Here is a 21,173-nt window from a genome sequence, read left to right as displayed (position 1 = left end):
CACACGTCACCTTCCCGCTTACTAGTCGCTTTAAATATCGCAACTTGATGCTGCGAAATTTGCTCAGTCCCATGCCACGCGCCACCTTTCCACTCACCTATCAGCTTTAAATCTCGCAACATCAAGTTGTGAGGTTACATGAATATTAGTTTGAGAAATTTTTTTTCAAATTGAATATTATTTAATATTTTATTTTATTTTAATAATAAAATGGGTAAAAACTCAAGATGTCCCTATGCACACTTGGTGTGTGTGCACATTCTGGTTCCCATCGCCCTCCTCACCCTCTCTCCTTCACCCGCGGGCCTCGTCGGCTCGGCCGCTTGGGAGGAACTTGATCTTTATCGTTTGAGGGATTGACCAGTTGTCTCTCTCCCTCTCTGGAAAACGATGGACGAAGTTCAAAATTCAGATGGCGGTGAATCGGAAGAAATCGCCGAAGCTTTTATATGCTGCATCTGTTTGTAAGTGCTTTGAGCTCTCGCTTGAACCTATGTAAATCCTCAATTTCTATGCGCCCTCTTTGTTTTCTTTCAGTCGTAGTCATTTTTCTTCAGACGTCGTATGACTCAATTGCTTAGTTTTAAGCGAGGCTGTGCATTTGTTTGGCACGAATTGCTTTCTCAGTATAAATTTTGTGTAGATGGAAAAATTGAGATTGTACGCTATTTCTATCAGTCATTATTTCTTAGGTTCGATCTGTTTTAGGGAAAAAAATTTGCTGTGTGGGGGAGTTTTTTCGGGAAGGTTCTTGAGGAGGTCTGTAGTTTCTCTTGGGGAAACTACAGCTACGGCGGAGACAGAGAGAATGGATGCTGCAGCACTAGGTAGAGATGGAGGAGGCTGTGGCTAGGGTTCCTTTGAGAGAGGTGTGAAGAAGAGCATTGGGCTTATTTAGATTTGGGGCATTTTTGATATTATTTAATTTGTTAAATATCATAATAGTCATAAAAGTCGAAGTAGGAATGGAATGGTAATTCCCATGAGTTTAAGGAGGAATCATTAGTCCCCCAAATGATGGAATGACCATTCCAGGCGGAATCGCATTCCGCCCACAGTAGCTTATAAGAATACCAGTCTCCCAATTGTAAACATTCTTGATCAGGGGAACATTCCAGAAGGTCCCACGGTTAGTGTGTTCATGGTGATGACATATAAGGGCTGCAGGCAAGCCTAAAAATGGAAGGGAATGAAGAGCTAAGTTGGGACTTGTAACACCAAGTGTCATGCCAAAAAAACACATCCTCCCCATTTCCCATGCTGAAATGAATGCGAGAGAAGAAATTCTCCCACCCTCTCCTGATGAAATTCCAAATGCTTGTCCCATAGCCTTCTATAACCTCTTTGGAGACCTATTTGTGATGATGAAGCCAATATTTAGTGGCAATAACATCCCTCCAGAAATTATTTCTTTCAGACATGAACCTTTACAACCATTTTCCCAGGAGATCCTTATTGAAAGTAAGAAGGGATCTAAGGCTAAGCCCTCCCTTTTTCATGGGTTGTTTGATAACTTACAAGATGATATTTGAACTCCTATCCTGTGTTCCCGCAAAGGAATCTTCTTTGATTCTCTTCCAATCTCTTGGCAACCACACTAGGTATGGGGAACAGAAACACAAAATAACCTGGGAGATCGGCTAAGGTGCTTTTGATTGGAGTGAATCTGCCACTCTTGGACAGATAATTTCTTTTCCATCCAGCCAGTTTCCTTTCAAATCCGCCAATTTACGGGAACCCAAACACCCTTGTTTTTGAAATTGGCTCCGAGTGGGAGGCCAAAGGTAAAAAAATAGGAAAGGTCCCGAGATTGCAGCCTAAAGTGCCTGCAAGGAAAAGTCCACAATCACAAGGCCTCATAGGGGTGATATCACTCTTACAAATTCACCTTTAAACCTGTGACTGCCTCAGATGTTTAGTGTGATACCATGGCATTTTTTGACTATTTGTATGTACTTTTCATTTTCTTTTTCTTGTTAGGAGGACTTCTTTTCCTTATATATTATTCCTCCTCTTTAATAAGTTCCTTATATATATATATATATATGTATGCATGCATGTATGTATGTATGTATTTATGTATGTATGTATGTATGTATGTATGTGTATATTTATATTTGTGTTTGTGTGTGTCATTTATATTTGTGTTTGTGTGTGCTATTTATATTTGTGCTTGTGTGTGCGAGTATGACTGTAAATGCAGGGAAATTCATGAATAAATGTCTGCTGGATGAGTATTATGAATGTTGACTAGTCCCAAGATAATGAATGATAACAAATGAATGCATTGAACAGATGGGATATCTAATAATGAATATGATGGTGAGTGATTTTAAGCTAGCAGTGCTGTAAGAGAGTTTTTAATGAATTTTTGAGACATAATGCTGGCAACAAATTTTCAATAAAATGATCTTGCAAAAAAAAAAAAAAAAATGAGAACAAACATGGTCCTAAATTTCCATAAAATTATCAAAATTTCTGTCGAAATTTCTGCTTTCTGCTACCCTCGAAATTCAAATGGCAGTTGATTTCCTTCTTGCATGATTTCCTTCGAAATTTCAATGAATCATCCAAAATTCATCAAAATCTCAAAATCTTAACGAAACTTGTCAAAATTTTAACCATTGAATGAAATTTCCTTAGAATTCAAATGTGAGATTTAGATGCAAACTCAAATTTCTCTCTTAATTTATATATTTTTTTAATTGAAACAAACTATTATTACGAGGGCTTTTAAATTACATGAAAAATTAAACTTTCAATAGCATTTCATTTAACCATCAATGCCAAAATTATCTTTATTTGTAGAATAAATATATATTAATTGATTTATGAATTTCATTTATATCACCTAATATGTTTAATACACATTGTATTACAACTATAGCACCTCATAGACAACATAGATGTATTTTATTTATGATATATTAGTCCTAAAACTTACATTATTATGTCTATTAAGCATTTCTAAAGTTTCATAAAAGAATTCCATGCTTTACTACTAATTTCCATTTTTTTTTTTCAAATGAAAGTCAAAATTGACATTGAAATTGAAATTTTAATTGAACTTTCTGTACTTTGGGGGCTTTGAAATTTTATTCGAAATCAAAATTTAAGACCTTGGAACCAAAAACTAAAAGCAGAGGTGAGTTTCACTGTTTGGTTGGTTTTACCCTGATGTTAAATTATTAGCAGCTGATTAAGAGCTGGACTAGCCTGTCAAACTGTCAGTTTGATAGCCATAGATTATTATTATTATTATTATTATTATTATTTTTTGATAGAAAAAAAGATTTATTAAGAGTAGGAAAGAGGAACAGATACAATAAAGGGGAACAATTCCTTACTCAAAAGTCACAGTGAGAAAAGACAACATCAATTTAATAGCGCCATCCAGTCTCAGTTGATATCTTAAAAGCAGCAACACTTAAGCCAAATATATCACTCTATCCCGGAGAAGCCCCTTTGGTAATCTCTTTCCAGAAAAAAATATTAGCATTCCTTTCAAGCCAAATTCCCTTTAACACAGCCCAAAGAGCATACCTCCACAACCTCTTTATGCCCTCACCTTTCCTGAAACAAATAAAAGAAATTGTCAAGATGATGTAGGACAGGGAAAGAAAGTCAGGAACAGAGAGAGATAGAGAGAATTAAAGGGGAGAAGTAGAAAGAAGAACAGAAAAAGGGGGAAGAAGAAGAGTACAACTGGTGGACAGAAAATGTCAGCAAAAAATAAATAAATAAAATAAAAAAACTGCTGGACGGAAAGTGAGGATAGAAGATAGAACAGAGAGAGAGTGAAGAACAGAGAGTGACAGAATGAGAGTAAGAGACAAAACAAAGAAAAACCGGAGGAGAAGAAATAAGGATGAAGAAGAAGAAAGAGATTCTGTAAGAGAGAGAGAGAGAGAGAGAGAGAGAGAGAGAGAGAACAGTCTGGAATTCTGATCGAACAGCTAAATTAAACACAAAATTACATAAAAGCCCTAAAACAGCTGGAAATGACTCAACAAAAAATCCTAATACAATCACAGTTTCCTAATTTTTTGCCTGAAAGACGACCTAAAGGATTTAGGCAGTCATCCATCACGAGAGCTCCTCCACTGACTTTGGACAAAAGAACCATGTAGAAACAAATGAGACGCATTTCACAACTATTCCAACATCAACTCATAATATTTTTGGTCTTCTTAACCATAATGAACCTTCATCTAAAGTCTTATTGATGCTACAACTATCATTGTTTTCTCTGTTTGTCACTGAATGGGAGGGTCAGCCTTCATTTGATGCAGGATCATTTTCATTGTGTGTTCGCTTGTTTTGGATCCTTATTACCTATTTTGATTTTCTTTTGATATTTCTAAAGACGGGTTTAATTTTGTGTTGCAGGGATATCCTGTACAAGCCTGTTGTGCTGGGTAAGATGCCGCTAGTTAATGCAAGAGATGTTTTTTTGTAGAAAGTGGCTAGAGACATGCTTTTGTTTTTGCTTCCTCTTTGAAGGGAGTATGGTCTTTCAGTCTGATATATGTTTATTTAAATATTATCTTTGTATTTTATCAAAAAATTTTCACTTTCTTTGGTTGCAGCTTGTGGCCACATGTCCTGTTTTTGGTGTGTGCATGAATCCATGAGTGGTTTTCGTGAGTCGCATTGTCCAATATGTAGGCATCCATATTATCACTTCCCATCCATCTGTCAGATGCTTCACTTCTTGCTCTTGAAGATGTACCCTGATGCATATGAGAGGAGGAAAAATCAGATTTTGGGTAAGCTCACCACGTGCCACTTGCACATGAACACTAATGTGCATGTCATATGCAATGTTTCTGCTAATTTGTATCAGGAATATAAAAAGGAATGATAATAAGTCATTTAACCAAGTATAGGAGATTTTAACCTTACATTAGATCTTTCATCCAAGTATCATAGTGCTGTTCAACCCACCTTTACAGGATATTAATATTCTCTAATCTGTATTTGCAACTTCATTTTTGATTTTTTTAAAAAATAATGTACACAGCTGAGAAATAGGTTATTGAACCCACCACGACATGTACATGCTAAAACATTAATTGAGGCTGCATCTTTTGGAACCATTTTCTTATCCCTTGTAGTTATTGAAGGTAGAGTACTTTAAAATGCGATGACAAGTTTGTTAATCAAGTGCTCCAAAACCAGCTTAGAATAATGAATTTGATGTGTACATGCTGTAAAATTAGATGTTCAAAAATACTTTGATCTTCTGTTTTATGGAATTGGGCATTCTAAGTGGAGCCAATCTAGTGGTGGTTCTTGGACCTTACTTTTCAAGTTTTTGTCTTGCACTTTCATTGTAGCATCCTTAACCTTATTATCCCCAACATTTCTTCCTTGTTTCCCAAGTTTTATACAACTTTCAATTCCATATAATTTTTGTATCCTCAATAAATTTATCAACATAAAAACAGCACTTTCCGTGGGTTGGTAGTGTGGGTTGGAATAGTAGCTGAGTCCCGGTTCCTTTAGACACTGCTCCAGCAATGAGGAAATGGAAATTAGGAAAAAAGAAAATATCAGAGACATAGCAGCTGCAGCAGACCACTGCTGCCGCAAAATGGCCGCATGAGGTTGAGCAAGGTCTTAAATTTCGATTTTGACTCAAATTTCGAAGCTCCAAAAGTACGGAAATTTCGATTTCGATTTGAAAAAATAATGGAAACTAGTAGTAAAGCATGGAATTCTTTGTGAAACTTTAGAAATGGTTAACAAACATAAAAATATAAGTTTTAAGACTAATATATTACAAATTAAATACATCTATGTTTTGTATGAGGTGGAAAAGTTGTAAAATAGTATGTGTATCAAACATGTTTGTAAGATAATGTACATTATACATATTCAGTTAATGCAAATGAAATTCATAAATCATTTAAATATTATTTATTATACAAATATTGATAATTTAGACATGAATGGTTAAATAAAATATTACTATAAGTTTATTTTTTCATATAATTTCAAGAGCACTTATGATAACCTTTTGTTTCAATAAAATAAATTAAAAGAGAAATTTCACTTCACTCTCGAGGTTTCGATAAATTTGGACAAATTTCACTAAAATTTCGAGGTTTTGATAAATTTCGGATGATTTATTGAGATTTCGACGGAAATTATGCAAGACGGAAATCGATTGCCATTTCGATTTCGAAGGTGACGGAAATCGGAAATTTCGACAATTTCGTGGAAATTTAAGACCACGAGGTTGAGGCCATTATCAGACTACTGCAGCTGCTATAGGATACCAATGGTAAATATACATTATTTACGGTTAGCGAAGAACAAAGATGAGGAAGACAGAGACTAGAAGAAGAACGACTGCAATCAATTAACAGACTGATCTGCCTAAAATCTTCTATGCCCTCAATCTGTGTAAGGCTAAGGAAAATCAGTCGCAAAAGTTGTTAAGTAACTTAAGATTTGAAGATTTTTGAGAAATCACACAGCATACTGATACACTGGAAAAATAGCGTGTGGGGCTATCCAAATGACATCAGACCCTCAAAAACAATTCCAGAACTATGCCCACAACATGGGCTCTGTGAGGGAGAGAAATTAGAAAGTTGCCTCTAATTAGAATGTTCGATATCTTTGCATGTTCTTCTATGAAATGTCCTAAAATCACCTAGGACTAGCTTATTTGACAATGAAAAAAGAGTTTGGAACTAGTTAAACATTGCACAAATTTTGTTTTCTCACCTGATAACAGGCCTTTAGTATTAATGCTATTTATGATCAAATGATGGGTGAATGTATTAATCTTTGAGGGAATTTTTGCTCTCCTTTAGCTTTTATCGAAACAAAAAGAAGGGGAGGGGAGGCTTTCACTAACTATGTTGAAAAGTATTTACAAGAGAAAATCGCAGTGGCCCTTGCCCTTTCCAAATTCTTGGATCATGGCTAGAGTGGGGATCAAAATTTTTAAGAAGCTCCACAAAATTGACTAGTTCTTTCCTCTCATTAAGATTCCTAATGAAATGGAAATCCCATGTGATCTAAGTGACTTGTAATTGTTCCAATAGAAATAATGTTGAAATTTTCCTTTCTTGTTAACATGCTTTGCATCAGTTCAATTTATAGTTGCACAAAACAGGGTAGGTGTGTGGATGCATAAAGATGTAGAAGAGTCAAAAGCCTAGAAGCGTTTAGGAAGAGATTTTGTAAACTAGGCACACACCTGTCTGTGTTCTAAAAGTATTTATAAAAGTATTAAACCACTAGATATGTACAACTTCAACTAACTAGTGCGATTTCATGGAGTATCTCATCACAATGCCTAGGTTGCAAAATTGTATTATAGCTCCATTTCCATTGGATATGAAATAACAAACTTTTCAGCCCACTAAAACTAGTTTGAGGTTTATAATGAATGGAGTGAGGTTTCTTCCTAACAAGTGCTAGCTAACTCATAATCTGAATGAAATTTTGTCCAGGTTATATATAGTAAGTTTTGAATTGAGATTCTAAAGCAGGGGCATCCCCTTGTGTAATGGTCTTGGCCCAGCGCTATTGAGGCATTGTTTGCTTTGGCCCATTGGCCTCATGAGTTTGTCCTATAAAAGGTGCCTCACATAGTTAGAGCCCAAACCACCGTTATAAGCCCACATTTTCCCTAGAACACATTTGATGTGAGATCATGACAAGCTCTTCCGTCCAATCTATGGCTCTGATGCTTTCGTCAGGGTGGCCACACTTTTGTGTGCGAACTACACCTCTACGTAGGATCCAACCGCATGATAGTATCCCCAAGGTGGCTTTAATACCGATTGTTAAGGGCCAAACACTTCACAGCTTGTGAAGGGCCCCATGACACTAGTTATAGCACCTCCCTTGCTTAATTAGTAACCAAAAGTATGCCACAATTTCACCACATTAACGAATTAAAACTATTGAATGCAAAGTAAGTAGGAACAGTAGGCAAACATAAAAGTAAATGAGAATCACGAGGCAGACTATAAATCAATGCAATTCATGATTCACACTTGCGTAAGAAACATGTGTTTAGCAAGGGAAGCAAGTAGGCAAAACATGTTTACAAAAGTTAGTGAGTTTTACAATGACTAATGAAACTCTCCTAAAGAGCTTTCTCTGCTATTTTAGCTTTAGCACCAAGGTTCAAAGTCGCGGTCGCGGGTGTCACGGGGGGCTGAATATTTAACACCTTTGTGAATGGACCGTGCGGTGCTAGCTAAAGTCCTCTTGTTTAACTAGTCAACCTATCGCTTACCACAATTCACTCACAAAATACTTTCATTGTCATTCAACCAAACATAAGTAGAAGCAGTAAGCAATTTATGAAAGCAGTGGCAGTAAACATTGAAGCAACGTAATTCATTAACAATAGCTTTGTTAACATTGTGTGTCTAGCGAGGGAGGCAAGTAGGCTAAACATGTTGACAACAGCTAGTGAGTTTTACAAGTTGATGAACACTCACCCTCCCCTAAAGAGCTTTCTATGCTATTCTCACTTTTGCAGTAGGAAACATCAAAGTGACTGAGGAGTCATATTGCATTTCTTAGCATAGGGGAAAACTACTACTAGAAAATAACCCTACACTAGTATTTACATGATGGAAACCCATCCCAAACGCACGAGACAAACGGTCACAGCCAAGCATAATGCCCTGAACAAACTCGATCACAGCCAAGTTGTTATTTGTGGCTCTTATACTTTGGTTTTTGTAAGCAAAGAAGGAAGAGGAAAAAAAACATGAAGGGGCAGCACAGCAGAGATCGTCGACGAATGCCCTCTGTTCGTCGATGAGGTGACAGCAACGGTTTGTCAACGAAGGCTCTGAAATTCGTCGACGTGAAAATACCAAGAGCAGGAAATCTTAGACTTTTGGATTTGTCGACGAAAGTCTGTTCTCGTCGATGAAGTGTCTTCTGTGGATCATCGACGAAGCCCTGTACTCATCGATGAAAAACGCTTGGGCTGCGAGCAGTTTTTCTGAATTTTGAATTTTTGAACGTTGGGTGGTTGGGCAAACGGGGGGAAACCTCTGAGGAACTTCTATATATGTTATTCTGGGCATATATTGAATAGTGAGTGATCATTTGAGAAGTGTATTGTATACATTGTGATTTCCATAGTGAAATTTGTGTGCCATTGCTTCTGTGGATGTAGGCTTTGGCAAACCATGTAAATCGTGTTGTTGTTCTTTTTCTGGTTGTGTTAATTACTTCTTGTGTTTATTTCCATTGTGCATCTTCATTTTTCGATCCATATTACAACAAATTGGTATCAGAGCGATTGTTGTTATGGCGTTGGGATCGTCTTCCGCAAGATTTGACGTTGTCAAATTCGATGGAACCGGAAACTTCGGTTTATGGCAGAGGAGAGTGAAGGACATTCTTGTGCAACAAGGAATGACTAAGGCTTTACTTGATACTCAACCGGAAGGAATGGATGAGACAATATGGGTTGATTTAAAAGCAGAGGCTGCGTCAACAATACGCTTGTGTTTGGCCGATGAAGTTCTCTATCGGGTGATGGAGGAGGATTCTTTAGCAGCTATCTGGCGAAGGTTAGAAAGTCGGTACATGTCTAAATCCCTCAATAACAAACTGTTTCTTAAGCAGATTTATCTTGGCTTAAGATGGTTGAAGGATCAAGTCTAGATCAACACATCAATGCCTTTAATCAAATTATAAGTGATTTAATGAGGGTTGATGTGAAGTTTGATGAGGATGATAAGGCTTTGATGCTGTTAAATTCTTCGCCCTCGACTCATACCTACGAGAATCTTGTGACGACTTTTACGTGGGGAAAAGAAACTCTCGATCTGGAAGAGGTAACAAGTGCCTTGTTAAACTTTCATTAAAGATTGAAGATATGTGATAAAGGAGAAGAACTTGTGATAAAAGGGTAGTAATGATCGAGGCAAAGGAAATTTTAAGAATGGGTCTAGTCAGTAATCATCCCGAAATTAATCCCAGAAGAAGAAGGAAATCTGGTGTTATAAATGCGGTAAAAAGGGGCATGTGAAACCGGAGTGTCCGGATTGGAAGAAGGGAAATGCTGAAAAGCGTGGGGGGATTTTAAAATCTGTGAATATTGTTCAAGAAGAAGATTCAGCGAATGGTGATGTTCTATCAGTTTTAGCGAAGTCGGATAATCTAAAGGACTCTTGGATACTTGACTCGGCATGTTCTTATCACATGACTCTGAATAAGGAGTGGTTCAGCACTTACAGGTTAGTACATTCTAGATCAGTTCTTATGGATAATAATGCTTCTTGCAAGATTGTTGGCATAGGAAATGTAAAGATAAAAATGTTTGATGGTGTTGTAAGAACATTGTATAATGTAAGACATATACCTGAGTTGAGAAAGAGTTTAATATCTCTTGGCATTTCTAGCTTCTTATGGTATGGGCACCTCTACATGCTTTGGGTTCTGGCACCCTTTCTTTTCCATACTTTGCCACTATAGAGTTGGAAATCCTGACATCACGAACCATAAGGTTCACCTTGGCAGTAAGCTTACTATATTGTTTTGTAGCACTTCCACAATAACATGAAAATCCTCTGACAATTCCATGAGGGAACCTTGTTGATGCTTTTGTCCTCCATCCACTACATCTACACATTGCGCAAGTTTGGCCATCTCGACAGCCACATTGATAGCATGCAAGCCTCTAGTGCATCATTATCTTGGTATTAGTGCGTAACATGGTACTCCCACCTATGCTTGACACAATCTCACAATATGAAGGCAAGTTCATCACAAAGCAATTAACCAAACTGCAATACTGTCACTGGCTGAACACCTAACTCCTTGTGAAGGGTTGTTCCACACTAGTTATAGCACCCTTGCTTAACTTGTTCGCCGAAAGTATACTGAGTTTCACCACATGAACAAATTCACAACCATTGAAGGTAAAGTAGGCGGAAGCATTAAGCAAACATGAAAGCAAATGAGAGTCATGCGTATACAATTCATTATTCACATCTCTGTATGTGTTTAGCGAGGGAGGAAAATAGGCTAACCACTTTTACAAAAGATAGTGATCTTTACAGTAATTGATCTTCCCTAAAAGGACTTCTATGCTATTCTAGCTCTAGCACTAGGAAACATCAAATTGAACCAAGACTCGTAGTCCCATTTTACACCAAGGCATTAACCTACTCATTGTAGTCAAAGAATTAAACCTACACTACTATTTACATGATGTTTGCCTATACCATATACACAAGACAAGTGGCACAGGCAAGCATAATGCCCTGAACAAGCTTGGCTTGTGACACCTTGTATGGAAGTTTCATGTAAGTAAGGTCCATTGACTTGGAAATGCACTAGATTAAGCAAATAGAGAGTTTATGGGCACGTATTTGTGATGCAGAGGGTGATTCCTATCATCTTTGTTCCTATATCAGCTTGGAAATGCATTATGGAATCATTTTAATTTTTAGACTAGTTTGGGAATACATTAGGGAAACATGTTACTAGGAATGGGACTGTTTGGAGCAACTTATCAATAACATCTTATCAACAAGTGTTGAAATTATAAAACTGCTAAATTTGATTAGTAGTAATAGTAAGTGCTGATCTGGATGATTTCTACGAGTTAAAAACTATGACTCTGTCTAAAAAAAGTTCTGAGTACATATTTGTAAAATACGTGGTGTTTGGCGATTCACATTTTTAATAATATAATATTTCAAATATAACTCATACATTATAAAATAATATATTGTTCTTAACTATGTGAGAATGTTTTTAATATTTTTTAATTAAATTAACATTTTTAATTATTTTTTTACAATTAACATATTTCATCATTTTTATTTTCTAACTAATAATTATATACTATCAGTATTTCTGTTTATAATAATATTATTTGTTAGAAGAGAATGTGTTATTTCAGTAATTAGGTTGTGTTAATAGGGGTATTTTTGCCCCTTAAAAACTTTATTTTTATTAATAATAATATATATGAGGGCAGACCTGAAGCTGTACGTAGACTCGAGGAAACTGCTGCTCAGTTTTGTTTTCTTCTCCTCCCCTTTTTTTCTTTCCTCCTTCTCTAGCTCAACAGTATGGTATCAGAGCATTGATCTTCTTCAAATCTGGTTTATCTTAATTGGTTTTGATACTCCGTTTTTCATTTTTTTTTTTCTTATCCTCCCTTAATTGATGCTCAAATCTAATTTTCTAGTTGGTTTGAGAGTTTTTTAAGGACACCCTTCTTCTGGGTCACGTAGTGCAGCATCCTTGGCAGCAAACTGTGTTTTCATGGTGATTTGCTGATGTGAAGTCAGTTATAACTCTATTTCTAGTATGCTGCTGCTGCTGTTCCTCTGTCACTCTGTTTGTGGTTTGCTGATGATGCTGTTTTGATGCTGTGTTCTTGTGTTTGATTGCTTGAATTTTGTAAAGATTGCTGGTTAGTTTTGATTGGTGTTTAAATACTTATTTCCTGTTCTTTTCTGCGTTTGTTTCCAGTACTGCCAGCTATAATGCCTGGAGCTGCTGCCAGGTTGTCTGTAGTACTTTTCTGTGGTCTCTTCTGTTCTTGGTGGTTAAGCAGTTTCTCCTAGGATACTGTAAGCTCAGTTCTGTAGTCATAGCTGCCCCTTGAAGTTCTGGATTTTGGGGAGCTTGAAGTGTTGTGCATTCTGGTTTTTTGAAGTCCTGAACGTGATGATTATGCTAGTGTGTGCTGCCTGACTTCTTCCCAAGCTCTATCCCACGATAATTCAGCCATGGATGCTACCTCTAACCATAGTAAGGGATGTTATGGAGGACAAGGACGAGATTTGGTTTGTGGTCATGGCAGCATTTGTTTATTATGACGAGAAGTTCATTGTGGCAATTCTCAATATATATATTCAAATGCACCTAGGCACTCTACTGGGGAGTTGAGTACGTTATCCACCATGTTAGCTTTTTTGCATGTTTTTGCAACTTTGGGTTTTGGTGTCTTCTCCCATATGATAGGTAGTCCAAATTTGTCTAAGTCCTTGAACTCCATTACTTTGCACGCTAAGGTTACTCTTGCTGATGACTCGGTTACGTCGATTTCTGGTTTTGGAAATATTTTCTCAATTCTTTCTATTCCTCTTTCATTTGTGTTATATGTGCCTAAATTTTCTTCAACTTGCTATCAGTTCGCCAATTAACTAAATCTCGTAACTATTCTGTGGCCTTTTTTTTCCTTCTCGTTGTGTTATTTAGGATCTCTAAATGAATTAGAGGATTGGTGGAGGGCTTGAGAAGGATGGTCTTTGTAATTTTTGCCATGGTCATGGTGGGTCTAATTCTTGTCGTTCGAGTTCCTTTATTTCTACTCATGGTGTTTCCTTTCATCAGTGATGCACTTGTAAGGGTCATCCATTCCTTCAAAAACAACAAGAAGGTTTTCCTATGTTCAAGTCTGTTTCTCATATTGAGTGTTCTGCATGTCAATTGGGAAAGCATATTAGGACATCATTTTTGTCTAGAGTTGATTCCTATAGTAAATCATTGTTTTCTCTTATTTATTCATATTTGGGGCCTGTGTGGAGTTAAGAAATTTGACTGGTGATCAATATTTTGTGTCATTTGTGGATGATTTTATGCATATGACTTGGATCTATTTGTTAAAAGATAGGTTAGAATTTTTGAATGTATTTACTCAATTCTACCAAGAAATAAAAACTCGATTTGGCATCACTAATCAAATTTTTTGATTTGATAATGCACTTGAATTTGTTCAAAATGAACTTCAATCTTTTTACTTGGCCAGAGGGATTATTCATCAAACATCATGTACACATACCCCTCAGTAGAATAGAGCAGTTGATGAAAAAATAGATATTTACTTTACATTGCACGTTCTCTACCCCTTTATATGCATATTCCTAAAATTTTTTGGACCAATGTTCTTCTTACAACTTGTTTTCTGCTCAACAAGATGCCCTTAAGTGTTCTATGGGGACAAATTCCCTTCTCCATTGTGTGCTCAGAAACATCCATGTTCTTGTTGTGCCTTGTGTCTTTAGGTGCACATGTTTTGTTCATGGTCCACATATTGGTTAAGACAAGTTCTTCCTAGTGTTGTTAAACATGTCTTTGTTGGGAAAAGGGTATAAATATTACGATCCTCTCACTCGTAGGAATATGTTAATGCTGATGTCACCTTTTTTAGGGCACACCCAAATTCTCTGGTGTCGGATTCTCCTTGGATGAATCTATTTTGATTCCATCAACGATTTATGCCTCACTCCCCCTCTTGTGTTGATCCTCCCATTCCTACCCTATCCCTCTCAAGAAATCTTCTGCCCCCCCCCCCCCCCCTCTTTCAAAATCCATTAGTTACTGAACCGGAGAAACAATTGAAGGTTCATGAACGACGGGAAGCAAGCACAAACATCACTACCAACATGTAGGCGCATTCTTTGCCAATCATTGTTTTGAATTCTAGCTCTGAAGAACGATCCCAATGTGACTTTGATGTACCCATTTTGCTCATTGGAAAGGTACTCAAACATGTGCTTAGCAGTCCGTAGTTGCTTATCCTATTGCTCATTATGTTTTAGTTCTTCACCTTCCTAGTCCTATGTGTTATTTTATGTTGTCTATTTCCTCAATTTCTATCTCTTGCTCGCATGTTGAAGCACTTGCTAAACTTGGGTGGAAGCATGCAATGGATGCAGAAATGGATGCCTTGACCACTCGAGGGGCTCGGGACTTGGGACTTGGTGGATATTCCTCTTGGTAAAGATTTGGTTAGGTGTTGTTGGGTCTACACCATCAAATATCTTCTTGGTGACTCTATTTGATGGCTTAAGACTTGATTGATTGCCAAGGGGACAAGGGGTACACCCAAACATACGGTATTGATTATTTTGAGACCTCACTAGTTGCTTGACAAAATTCTGTTTGTGTGTTGATCTCATTGGCAATTAATTTTAATTGGCCCTTATTCAAGTTGGATGTGAAGAATGCCCTCTTGTAAGGAGATTTGTAGGAAGAGGTATACATGGAACAGCCTCTTGGGTATGTTGCTTAGGGGAAGGGTGGCAAAGTATGCAGGTTGCATGAGGTCATTTATAGTCTTAAGTAGCCTCCTTGAGCTTGGTTTGGCATATTTAGTGTTGTAGTTTTTGCATTTAGCTTTATCCAGCGCTACTTCGATTATTCGATTTTTGTTTGCAAAACAGAGGCAAGTTTGGTACTTCTAGTAGTTTATGCTAATGATACCATCATCACTGGCAACAACCAAAGTGGGATTGCAAATGTTAAGCAATGGCTTCAAGAAAAGTTCAAATCTAGGACTTGGGTATTTTGTGTCACTTTCTTGGTATTGAGAATGTACTAGGGGAGGGTAGAATCTATCTCAGTGAAAACATATGTTGGAATTGCTATGTGAGATTGGTTTGTTGGGAGCTAAACCGGTTGATGCTTTTATGAATCCCAATGTGAAGTTGTCTTGGGATGTTAGACTGGGCATTGAAGACAAACATTGATATAAGTAGTTGGTTGGCAAGTTGATCTACTTGACTGTCACTAGACTTGACATATCTTTTGGAGTGGAGGTGGCGAGTCTGTTTATGAAAAATTCCAAACAACAACATTGAGTTGCTGTTTGTAGGAATTTGTGGTATCTCAAAGGCTCTCCCAGTAAAGGTTTTATATATAGACGTAATAGAAATTGTGAGATTAGAGGATACTTTGATGCAGATCGGGGTGGATTTGTTGATGATTGAAGGTTTGGTACTGGCTATTGTACATTTGTGAGGTAATCTTGTTACCTGGTATAGCAAAAAACAAACTACTATAGCAAGATCTGGTGCTGAAGTGGAATATTGAGCTACAGTTCATACTTTGAGTGAGCATATATAGCCGAAGTCTCTTATGTTAGAGATGGGATTCTTGATAATGAAGCCAAAGATATGTTTCATGATAATCAAGCTGCCATTTATATTGCTGGCAAGCCAGTGTTTCATAAGAGGACATAGCACATAGAGGTTGATTTTCATTTTGTGACGATGCTTCGTGAAGACTCCCTTTGTGAAATATGTGGATCAGTTAGGTGATGTTTTTGCAGAGCCTTTATTTATGCCCGTTCTGTCTAATGGTTGTTACAAGCTGGGGTTAGGTGATATTTATACACCTCCAGCTTGAGGGGAGTGTTAGAAGAGAATTTGTTATTTTAGTAATTAGGTTGTATTAAAGGGGTTTCTGTCTTTAAAAATTTATTAATAATAATATTATATATGAGGGCAGACCTGGAGTTGTACATAGACTCCAGGAAACTGCTGCGCAGTTTTCTTTTCTTTGCCTCTCCTTTTCTTCTTCTCCCTTCCATTCCAACTTTACCATATTATTAATTTGATCAATATAATTATTAGTTTTGCAACATTTTTGACAATTCAGCATTATTTTCTAATTAATAATAATATATTTTATATAACTAATATAATTATATTAGTTATAAATTTATAATAAATATAATTAATTAATTAGAGAAGCACAGCCTTGTTCTATGGACTGTGGATCTGGTTACAGATCAATATCTGGCGGTGGACCTGAACTACAAAAAGGTTTCAAATTCTGAACTATGGGAGTTTTAGCCTCGCCCAACGATGCTGGAGAAGACCGTTCTGTCCAGATCTGCTGTGCATCCAGTTGGGGAGAGAGCAAGCTTGTTGGCGGGCTTTTGATCAGCTGGACCATCGCCAGAGAGGGAGGAGGGACTCGGTGCTTCTCGCAGTGCAGCCATAAGCCATCTTGTGCATCTAATTGGGGGGGAGAGAGATGTTGGGGTTCTTTACCACCAGCACTTATAAATTGTGATATTCTGATTACTTGTGAACAGCCAGTCAAAATAAGTCATTTTAAAAGTACTTATACCAACCAGCACTTACTGTTTACGAGTACTTGTCATAAATGATAAGTTCTATAAACACTTTTCTGTTAGTGCTCCCTAACTGGGACTTAGTGATTAGGATCTTGTGATCTGTGCAAAGTTCTGTGGAGAGATGCCAAGAAAATTAAGAAAGTGAATAGGGATTCTTTGGGGAAAGGGAAAGAGTGGACCGTAAAGATCTGTGCTCTTTAACATGGATCCCTATACAAATTCTAGGAATCTAGTGCTACATTCTGGCCACATTAGCTGAAATTAGTTGGAGGTTTTCCTTGACTTGGATTCAAGTCTCTGCTTCAGCATGAGCACCTTCATCACTTGGTTGTATTCATGGAAATTGATTTACAATTTCATCCCAAGTCTAACTTTACTAGTTTAGTGTACAGCCATGCTCTGTTGTTTATAGAAATTGGAAATTATCAAAATTTTACTTTTTCATCCTGCATTTTTAGAGATATTATGTGGTTTCACAATTCACATTTCTTTTTTCTTTTGCATGTTTCAGAGAAAGAAAATAAAGTCGGTTCCTTTTCACCACAGTTCGATGCTTTTCTATTTGGGTCACACACTGATGAAGGCCTGAACCCTGTGGGCAATCTAATGCATTCCTCCATGACAAGTTCTCCATCCAACTTGTTTTCAGACCCCTGTTTCACAAGGAAAGAGGAATCAAGTACGAATATGGACCAATCAGAATCCATTCTATTGTTTCAAGACAGTAGCACAACTATTCCTAAGCCAAGTTCAACTGAAGATTTTGAAGTGCCTGAAACTATTTCTATGGATAAGAATTCAACTGAGAGTATCAGTGAATCTGCCAAGTGCATGTCTACTGCTGATATATTGTGTGCTGCATGCAAAGAACTCCTGTTTCAGCCTGTAGTTCTTAATTGTGGCCATGGTACTGTCTGCACTTCAGTTAACACATTTATATGTTGTCAGGTTTTGGTTACTCGTGCCTGCAATTATTCAATTGGTTTTAACTAGTTTTTGCATTTTATTTATTTATTTATTTGTTTAGCATATTGCAAAACTTGTGTCGAGATGCCAATGGATGGGACACTTAGGTGTCAAGTTTGTCAATGTCTGGATCCAAGGGGATTCCCAAAAGTCTGTTTGGAGCTGGATCATTTTTTGGAGCAACAATTTCCTGAAGAATATGCCATGAGAAAAGCTGTTCAGATCAAACATGGTCATCTTCAGCCCAGATTTCCAACAACTGGTATGTTAATTTTTAATTTGTTCTTCTCATTCTAATAATTCCTTTTGTGAAATGGTTATCAGCTATGGCATGGATTTTAGTGTTTGTCCCAGTGCTTAAATTAGGCCTCTTTTCATCTTCATATGAGAACTGAATTCACCATTTTGTTCATGTCATTAGTGAAACATGGTCAACCAGTTTGACTTGGCTATTTAATAGAAATTCTGATTACTTGGTTAATGAATTGAATTGAATCCTAAAAAACTTTTTGTTTTTAATGAATCTTGCCGTATTGACAGTGCTTGGTTAATGCACTTAGTTTATGGAATTTGAGAGAGTGAAAAAAAAAAATTATTGAGTGATAGGCTAACTCAAACACTACCTTACAATGAAATCTTTGATCTCACAGGACATGATTGCATGGAGCTTGATGATTCTTATATGCAGGATGAATTTGTTGTGATGTGTCATTAGCTGAGTAACTAATTTTTGAAAATGTGGTGCTAAAATGTTTAACACAATTTCAGAGAGTGAGTGTTTAATAGAATGAAAAGGATGCATAAAAGTTGTGGAAAAAGAATGCTTGATTTTTTTTTTGGGGGTGGGGGAGGGAAGGAATAAAGAAAATTATGAACTGGAAAGGAGCAAAATAATGCAAGTTCTTGCTCTCATTCCTTAATGTGAGGTTATTTGGTTCCCATAATGGAATGGAGTAAAAGTGGAATAGCTAATATATGGAGATATAATAGTTTATAAAGGAGAGGAAGGCATTGTTTTAAGGAAGCTGACTTGCAAGAGGTGTTATTCCAACTAAAGTTGAATACTATATGAATAGGCATTTTGGAAAATTTTGGAGAATGGTCATTCCGTGCCTATTTTTTGTTCATTGGAGTAATACAAAGTTTTGTGTTATGATTTGCCTCTGGAACGATATCCCTCCTATACAATTACTATTTCATTCCATTAATCATATGTAACCTCAGTGATTAGACTCATGTTATGTTATGCTATGATAGAAGATGAGTCCTAAAGATAATTTCTCAATTTGTCATTAGAAAATAAAATACAAAATTTGGACTTGATATATAGGCCTTAAAGATGGCAGTATATTGATTATTCATATGTTGACACCTCCAAGTATTTGTGTTAATATGATCTTAAATTAAGTGGTTAGAAGTTAGAAATTTACTGAAAATAGGTTTTGATGGGTAAGGTTTTTCTTTTTTAAGGAGGTTGGGGAGGGTGTGATGTTGTTGGTTAAAAGTAAAGACGACATTCAATCTCACAAGGGCAGTTGGATCCAATTGATATTTGACATCACACTTCATTGGAGCAAAGGATTATCCAAAAATGGAATTCATCATAGCCTAGCTTTGACTCTTTAGAACTTATTGCAACTTGATGCAGGAAGCTTATAGGAAACTACTCTCAACTCTTGTGAATGTGAACGTAAGAAATTAAACAAATGGAAGTCAAGAGGAGAGGAGAAAAAATATGGGAAGAGGAAAGCAAAGAAAGTATGTCATGTAGCATGGAAGTGCTTGACAACAGAAAGGGGAGGTGCACCATAATACTAAAATGTGGTTTATTATGCATTTTAGTATAATTCATACTAAATACATAGTTTGAGTTTTTAAGTGGTTGTCTTTTAGTGCGCAAGGTGTCACGGCCCGACGATTTTCACACCTTTGTGAAAGGATTGTGCGGCGCTAGCTAAAACACTCTTGCTTAACTAGCCAGCCTATCACTTACCACAATTCATCCACGAAACACTTTCATTATCATTCAATCAAATAACAGCGGAAGCAGTAAGCAATTACGAAAGCAGTGGCAAGCAAGCGGTAAACATTGAAACAACGCAATTCATTAACAACACCTCCGTTAACATGGGGTGTTTGGTAAGGGAGGCAAGTAGGCCAAACACGTTGACAATAGCTAGGGTGTTTTACAAGATTGATGAACACTCACCCTCCCCTAAAGAGCTTTATATGCAAATATAATCCTGTCAGTAGGAAACGTCAAAGTGACCGAGGAGTCATACTACCTTATTTGGCATACAGAGAAACAACTAGTAGAAAATAAACCTACACTAGTATTTACACGATAGAAACCCATCCCCAACGCATGAGACAAGCGGTCATAGGCAAGCATAATGCCCTGAACAAACTTAGTTCGTGATGCTTCCCCACTTATGCGGTTGATGTCCTCATTGACTTTGACGCTAGGTACACTTCAACTTTGTCCACGAACAGTTACATATCTTCCGCAGAAATCCAGCTGATTTCTTCATCACAAAGGCCTTTTCGCTTCACTAAGAACTCATGCCGCTTCTTCCTTGAGGATTTGAACTCTCTTTCTACAAGTATATTTTCAACTTCACGTCTGTCAGGTTGCACTGTCTTCAACTCTGCTTTGTTTGACTGACTTCTTCTCGGATCGTCGGTGTTGGCGTTGAATAGCTTGAGGCAGCTGACGTGAAACACAGGATGCACTACGTTAAAGTGTTGTGGTCTTCTTTTCTGATCTGCCCACCTCTTCATCTGCTTAGAAGCTTTCTCTAGATAGGCTTGGGCAATCTCTGCATTCTGTCTCTATTCTTTGGTGAATATGTACCCCCTGGGACTCTTTCCTTTGTACAGCTCGCCCACTGTGTGAGGTAATAACGGCTGCTGGCTTGTAACAAGCTTAAAAGGGCTCCTGTTGGTTGTTGAGGTCCTTTAGGCATTGAAACAAAACTGAGCCACATCAAGTAGTTGTACCCAATTCTTCTGGTTGGCATTGACAAAAATGGCGCAAGTACTCCTCCAATAGCCCATTGAATCTTTCTGTCTGTGGATGGTACTTCGAAGAGATTTCAAGTTGTGAACTGAGGATTCTGAAAAGTTCTGTTTAGAAGTTGCCACTGAATCTTGAGTCTCGGTCACTAACAATATCTTGGGGAACACCCCAATATTTCACAATCTTCTGAAAGAACAATTGTGCCGTCTCCTCTGCCGAAGAATACTTTGGTGTGGCTATCAACACACCATACTTCGAAAACCTATCTATAACCACAAGATTATACCCTGCATCTCCCACTCT

At 37.2% G+C, this 21,173-nt stretch overlaps 1 protein-coding gene across 2 annotated transcripts in view; it reads left to right on the top strand.

The window, feature by feature from the left end:
- The first annotated feature begins 214 nt into the window (after nt 1-214).
- Nucleotides 215-21,173, top strand: part of LOC131155059 (E3 ubiquitin-protein ligase PRT1) — a 36,297-nt gene continuing 15,338 nt past the window's right edge. Inside the window, exons 1-5 of one of the 2 annotated variants that reach the window (XM_058107968.1) lie at nt 215-464; nt 4,390-4,418; nt 4,590-4,769; nt 17,397-17,792; nt 17,913-18,113. In XM_058107968.1, coding sequence (XP_057963951.1) covers nt 391-464; nt 4,390-4,418; nt 4,590-4,769; nt 17,397-17,792; nt 17,913-18,113 — 880 coding nt within the window. In that variant the 5' untranslated portion in view covers nt 215-390. Of the gene's footprint in view, nt 496-4,389; nt 4,419-4,589; nt 4,770-17,396; nt 17,793-17,912; nt 18,114-21,173 lie in introns of both variants that reach the window. The other variant, XM_058107969.1, reaches the window with a different exon arrangement.

The sequence above is a fragment of the Malania oleifera genome, chromosome 5 (assembly GCF_029873635.1).
Source record: "Malania oleifera isolate guangnan ecotype guangnan chromosome 5, ASM2987363v1, whole genome shotgun sequence".
NCBI classification, from domain to species: Eukaryota; Viridiplantae; Streptophyta; class Magnoliopsida; order Santalales; family Ximeniaceae; genus Malania; species Malania oleifera.
The sequence above is the reverse complement of the archived record's forward strand: the minus strand, read 5'-3'. Positions and strand labels throughout refer to the sequence as shown.